General features: G+C 30.1%; 1 protein-coding gene across 1 annotated transcript in view; it reads left to right on the top strand.

Moving 5' to 3' along the window:
• The first annotated feature begins 539 nt into the window (after positions 1-539).
• LOC131935276 (uncharacterized) overlaps positions 540-7,583 on the top strand; it is a 67,732-nt gene continuing 60,688 nt past the window's right edge. The window contains exons 1-4 of the mRNA XM_059291661.1: positions 540-4,863; positions 5,345-5,447; positions 6,222-6,270; positions 6,855-7,044. Coding sequence (XP_059147644.1) covers positions 540-4,863; positions 5,345-5,447; positions 6,222-6,270; positions 6,855-7,044 — 4,666 coding nt within the window. The remainder of the gene's footprint in view (positions 4,864-5,344; positions 5,448-6,221; positions 6,271-6,854; positions 7,045-7,583) is intronic.

Genomic DNA, 7,583 nt, shown 5'->3' with positions numbered 1-7,583 from the left:
AATTTGATATAAATTGCTGTAATATATTTAAATAAATCAACGCCTGTACTAAAATAAACGAGATTTGACATTCGATTAAAATCGAAACTTTCCTCTATCAAAAGCATAACAACCTTTGTCAATCATAACTTAAAAACCCTTTTTATTAGTCAAATTAAAAACACACAATTCTGATTTCATCCTTTTTCTAACCTTAAAAGCATATGCAACTTGGCACACTTACCATGTTTCTTGTAAATTAGAATACTAACTACTTAAAACAGCTAATCTTAAGTGAGAGTAACACATTATCTGCTTTTTAACTGCAGGTCTGAAATGTAAAGAATCGTCGAAGGAAAATGAAAATCAATACTAAAAGATGTGTTTTTTAGTTTGTACGGTAGAAAACGCTGCTAAAAACGACAAGGGATTGTCTAAATACAATGTATTTTAATATGGTGCTAGCTGACTTAACTGCCATTTTTTTTTATCAATAAAGGAAAAATTAGTAAGCCGTTCAATCACAAACATATAATTCGCTTTTAAGCAGTTACTAGAAAATGGAAGACCTGTTGGCAGAATCGTTACATGGATACTATACAGAAGTAGAAAGGTTACTCATAAAAGGAGATAATGTAAAGCAATTAGATGAAACAGGATGGGATTCTCTACTGCTTGCGTGTTGTAATGGCGATGATAAAACTGCCAAGCTGCTAATTCAAAATGGCGCAGACTTAACAAATGTAAATAAAGACGAGCTCGATGTTGTTATGCTTTCATCACAGAAAGGACATTATGCTGTTTTAGAATTACTTTTAGAGAACGGTGCAAATTATACTCGTGTTACTACAAGTGGATGGAACGCCTTAATGATTGCAGCTTTAAACGGCTATTGTAACATTGTAGAGCTTTTGATGACAAAAGGCGTAAGCTTACATCAAACAGACACAAATGGAATGGATGCATTGATGATTGCGTCTGAAAGTGGACACGATAAAATAGTAGAACTACTCTTGGATGGTGGTGCGGATGTTAAAAGATTGCAATCAGACAATTGGAATGCGTTAATGATTGCTTGTGGGAAAGGACATGAAACAATTGTAGAGTTACTTTTAAAAAAAGGTGCTGATTTAAATCAATTTGAAACACATGGATTAGATTCATTAATGATTGCGTGTGAATTCGGGCATGAAAAAATTGTATATTTACTGATACAACATGGAGCTGATGTAAACAGGTTAAACAACAACAAATGGTCATCTTTAATGTTTGCATGCAATAAGGGTCACTACAGGGTTGTCAAGTTACTGACTCTATGTAACCTTGATTTGTATAGAAGGACAGGGGATCACTCACACGGATTGCCAATAACAGATGTGAATGAATTAAGACATGTTGACAAGACAGTCCAACATCATAGTAGTTGTGTAGGTTACAAAGCTTTGATGATCGCCTGTGAAAAGGGATATGTCGATATTGCAGAGTTACTGCTGCAATTTGATATAGATGTAAATTGTATTACAAACGATGGTTGGAACCCTTTATTTGCGGCATGTGTGTACGGGAAGGACAAGATTCTCGAGCTATTATTAGCATATGGAGTTAGTTTGGGTCAATTTAAAAAAGAAGAAAATAATTCAGTATTGATTGCTTGTAGTAAACGTCATTATAAAATAATTGAATTATTAGCCACATATGGTGTAGATTTAGGCTGCATAGACAATAAAGACAATAATGCTCTTTTCTTTGCGGCTAAAGAAGGTCACAATGAAATTGTTGACTATCTTATAAAAGCTGGAGTTGATGTATATCACAGCAAAGACCTAGGATATTGCCCAATATTATTAGCAATAGAAAAAGGATTGACCGAAATAGCTCAGCAATTAATAGAAAATGGCGCATGTATAACATGTGCTGATAGTGAAGGTAACAATGCGTTAATTCGTGCAACCGAACTCGGACATTTTCAAATTGTTGTGCTACTTATAAAATATGGAATAAATTTAAATCATACAAATAATAAAGGAGTTAACGCGTTCCTGATAGCCTGCAAAAAATTACATGTCGACATTCTAGAGTTTCTGCTTAAATATGAGACAGATGTTAACTATATTGCAGAAGATTGTTTGAGTCCATTATTATTCCTAATTGTTTATGGACATGACAAAATCCTAGAACTCTTATTGAAACACGGAGCTGATATTGATATCATAAACAAGAGTGGCGGTGATGCTGTAATGGTTGCTTGTGAAAAAGGTCATGATAAAATCATTGAATTACTTATTAAATACGGCGCTTCTTTAACTTTTGTTGACCATAATGGTAATAATGCTTTAATGCACGCAACTAAAAATGGACACATTCGTATTGTAGAATTACTTATCCTAAGTGGACACAATTTGAACCATTTTAATAAATATGGAGATAATGCTTTACTGATAGCGTGTAGAGAAAAATATATCGATATTTTAGATTTAATGTTAAAATATAACATAAAATTAACATCGCGGGTATGTGGCGCAGTATTAACTGCCTATAAAAATAAAGACTATGACATCATAGAATTACTAACAGAGTATGGTGACTATTTTAGATCTGCAGAAATTGATGATTGCTATGTTTTAATGCGTGCCTGTAAAAATGGACATTTTGAAATTGTTGACTATCTTATCAAAGCTGGCGTGGATGTAAATCAAAGCAATCACAACGGTTATTGGCCATTACTTATAGCTTCAGAAAAAGGATTTACCCAAATAGTTAAAATATTAATAGAAAACGGTGCATGTCTAACATGTGTAGACAATATGGGTAACAATGCGTTGATTCTTGCGACCAAAAATGGACATTTTCAAATTGTCGAGCTATTAATAAAACATGGTACAGATTTAAATTATATTAACCAAACAGGAGAGAGTGCTTTCCACATAGCATACAAAGAAGTGCAATGCGAAATACTAGAGTTACTGCTTCAGTATAACATAGATGTAAACTATATTGCAGAAGATTGCGAGAGTCTATTAAAATGTACATGTCTTCATGGACATGACAAGCTCCTGGAATTCTTATTGCTTCATGGAGCTGACATAAAAATCATAAACAATAGTGGATGTGAGACAGTAATGAATGTTTGTAAAAAAGGCTATACAAAAATAATTGAATTACTTATTAGACATGGCGCTTGTTTAAATTTTATTGACATTGAAGGTAACACTGCTTTAATGTATGCAGCCGCTAATGGACATTATAAAATTGTAGAACTGCTAATGGAAAGTAGAATTGATTTCAATCATTTAAATAAAAAAGGAGAAAACGCTTTATCAATTGCATGCAGAGAATTAAATGTTGAACTTTTGAAGTTGTTACTTAAATATGATGTAGATATAAAAGGCAACGTAAGAGAAGGTTTGGCCCCATTATTATTTGCATGCACTTACGAATATTATAACATTATAGAACTGTTATTACAACACGGAGCTGACGTTAATCTGATAAACACTGAAGGGTGTGAGGCAGTAATGACTGCTTGTAAAATAGGTCATTATAAAATCATAGAGCTACTAATTAAATATGGCGCTTGTTTAACTTTTGTTGATGTTGATGGAAATGATGGGCTAATGCATGCAACTAAAAATGGACACATTCGTATCGTAGAATTTTTAATTCAGAGTGGATGTAATGTAAATAATTTAAATAAAAATGGTGAGAATGCTTTAATAATTGCATGTAGAGAATTACAAATTGACATTTTAGAGTTGCTGCTTAAACACGGGGTAAGTGTGAACTGTGTTGCACAAAATGGCTGGAGTCCATTATTATTTTCCTGTAGTTATGGACATGACAAAATTCTAGAACTATTATTAAAAAATGGAGCAGACATTGATCAAATTAGCACAAGAGGATGTGAGGCAGTAATGACTGCGTTTAAAAAAGGTCATTATAAGATAATAGAATTACTTATTAAATATGGTGCTTGTTTAAATTTTGTTGATGATGATGGTAATAATAGTTTAATGCATGCAATCAAACATGAACATATTCGCATTGTAAAATGTCTAATTCAAAGTGGATGCAATTTGAATCGAGTCAATAAAAAAGGTTTAAATGCTTTACATATTGCCTGCAGAAAATTACAAGTCGACATTTTTGTGATGCTCATTAACAGCTACAAAGATATTCGTAAACATATAGCTGAAGATTGCTGGGCTCTTTTATTATACTCATCTGTTTATGGTCTTGATAAAGCGTATGAATTGTTATTTCACCAGGAAGCAGACAGTGGTCAAACAAATCCACTGGAATGCAAGGAAGCAACGACTAATTGTGAAAAAGGTCACTTCGAAATCATAAAATTATTAAAACATCATATCCCTGATTTTAGTCAAAAGGATAGTGATGGAAATACAGCTGTAATGCATGCATCTAGAAAAGGACATATACAAATTGTAGAAAAACTGATACAAATTGGTGTTGACATAAATTTCTGCAATGATGAAGGAAATAGTGCTTTAATGGAAGCTATTAATGTCGGGAATGTACAAATTGTTAAATTATTAATAAATAGTGGTTGTGATACAAAAAGTATTAATAAGTTTGGAGACAATGCTTTGATGATTGCATGCACAAATGGACAAGACAAAATTGCAGAGATGTTACTAAACAAAGAACATGAGAAAGAATTGAATAAGGACTATAATGCAAATAAATTACATCTTAAATTGGGGTCTCAATGTAACCAATTGATAAAAATATATGATTTCTTTTTTAACGCTGTTGAAAATAAAACATTAACTACATTTGAAAGTATTGCAAAGGTTAATTTTGAGAGTGGAAATGTAAATGTGTCTATTGAAGAGATAAAGTTAGCTTGGCAGCTTTGTGAAATATGTAAGTATTTTTAAATGTATAAATATTACTTTATATATAGCAGAGTCTACATTTCCGAAACACTTTAAAAACGCTCGTATCACTGCATTAATATTGTTACATTACAGAATATAGTGTTTTGACACAATAACATGCTTTTAAATACGTATTAATTAATAGTTTATACAAGCAAGGAAGACGCAAAAGGGCTTCCGCCTTAATTAGCGTCTTTTTTTTTAAATTCTTCTACGCACAGTATAGCCAGCTAATATGTAGAATAGCAAAAGATGCATAAGTATTTTACAAAACCTTTATCAAGTTGCACAGTTTCAAATTTTGAAATTAAGTTGTTGATTTTAAATATAAATTTATTTAATACATTTTCACAGAGTTCGACGGAAAAGTATTTCGCCCACTGTCTTTGATAGCCTATTTTTTTGGGGCATGCTCGGCACAAATGTTCTTATTTGTATGTACATTAAACAAACGTTGTATTTTATAGGTAAGGATTTGTTTAAAGCAATCACATCAAGAGATGATTTTAAAAAACTGTCGGTACTAACAAAGAATGTGTTGGATGACGAGTTGTTTTCCAAGACAAAGAGGTGCCTTATATTTAAAAATACTTGCCACAGACAGCCTAACACCACATAGAAGATATAGCTGACTTACCGCTTTTGCTTTACGATAGAATTTAATCTTTTGTTCGGCAAAAATATTTCATCGTCCAGAATGATTTCAATGCATTCCCTCGATTTTCTATTGGTGTGGTTAAGAGAAATGTGAATGATACGTATTGCCAACATCTGGCAGATGTATATTTATCAATCTCGTCTAAAATCTAAAATCAACTTGAACCTAAACAATACAAATAATCTAATCATTAATATTGAATGCAAATAAATAAAAACTACAATCCAAGCTAAACATAAAAATTCTTTTATTTTTTACTAATATAATTTACATTTATACATAATTTGTAAGGGCTATAGTAAATTACATTTTGTTGATTTTATTTGTAATTTTTAAAAGTTTACTTTTCTGCCTAAATGAATAGAAATTCTAATTTTAAATTTTAAACTGATATGAGCATAGCTTTAATAAGCCCAATAAATTAAAATGATATCAAGAAATTGTAGAAAATGAATATCTTATGATGTGTATTAGCTAAAACACACAAAAAAATAATCGAAATATTAATGAGTGGTCCTATAATCTAAAAATTAAATAAATATACGAGCAATCATGCATTATAAAAAAATATTGACTATTTTTACGAAAAAATTTCAATCGGTATTTCATGGAATATAAAGAAAACAATAAATGCATTGTTATTATTAATTGGATGGAAAATTGAAAAATATGTGTCTTTATTTCAGGTCAATTGTCAGCTTTTTAACTATTCATATAAGAAAGCTAGAAAATCAGGTAATGTTTGCAAGGTTTCAATAATTCTAATAAAACAAATTATTTTGATTAAATGGAAGAGTCTAAGCGTACACAATTTAAATGTATCGTTCACAACCGGAGAAATTAAAGTCCTATATTGTTTAAAAGTTAAACAACTGAATACTAGAAATTAGTTCATAATAAACGAGTTGTATCGTTTATAACTAATTATATTTAATACTATTTTTTAGTTGTCTGAATTTTTTTTGCTGCATTTTAAAAAAAAAAAAAGAAAAGTCATGCATGTTAAAAAAAGTTATTTAGCCGCCTAAAAAAATGAACACTAAAAATTTAACATGCTTCTTGGAAGTGTTAAATATTATTAATTTTGGGATTTACACATTTTTTTTAAAATTATATAGCCCGAAGCCCGGATTATCTGAATATATAGAAGAATGTATGAACAATTTAAACTTATTGTATGTTATTTCTTTTATATGTCTAGTAATCATTATTAGTATCATAATTTATTTCACTACGGTTTATTATTTAAATAATTAAAATTCTGTTTTTTAATTTCAATTCCAATATTCACAAAATCGTCGAATTTTTTCTATTCCCAGATTCCAGCCAATGATGTGCTAAGTTGTATTTCTGAAGTTTTACAAGAATATTCAACAATGAAAACGTTTAACACCGTACATTTTTACGTGTATCACAGAATATTATACAGTCTCATTTACTGTTTTAACTATGACTGCAAATACCACATGATAAACGTCGCGGAGTTACTTTTTCAGTACAAGTATGAGGGTAAAGGCATATTTATCCGTCAATTTGTAAATTTTTTGTGGATATTCTTTTCAATAGTTATAATGTATACAATTTACTCACAAAATTTTTAAATATTTTTAAAATTAATTATATTTCAAAAGTCGTGTTATGTAGTAGTCGCTGACATATATAATTTGATATTGAAAACATTTTTGAGAACATTTTACTGAAAATAATGTATTATTTATGGTTTCTAATATCATGATGTATAAACCTTATCGATATGTACTTACGTACACAATAAGCTTAATGAAGCATATTTATGTTGGTCAATTTTGAATTATATATACTTTATACCATATCGCATACGTATCATTACGTATGATTACAATTTCTTATTTACTTGAGCCTACAAAATTACTTAGAGATAAACACTTCGCAAAGAAAAAAAGTCTGACTAAAGTTTCACAAATATTAAATTGAAGTAATATATCATTTGATATAATTGTGTCTTTCTAATTATACAAAATCATATCGTATCAAATAAAGTTTTGATCTTGTGTTTTATTTTTAAATGC

The sequence above is a fragment of the Physella acuta genome, unplaced genomic scaffold (genome assembly GCF_028476545.2).
Source record: "Physella acuta isolate Inbredline_101_S28 unplaced genomic scaffold, ASM2847654v3 ptg000141l, whole genome shotgun sequence".
In the NCBI taxonomy this organism is placed as follows: Eukaryota; Metazoa; Mollusca; class Gastropoda; family Physidae; genus Physella; species Physella acuta.
The sequence above is the reverse complement of the archived record's forward strand: the minus strand, read 5'-3'. Positions and strand labels throughout refer to the sequence as shown.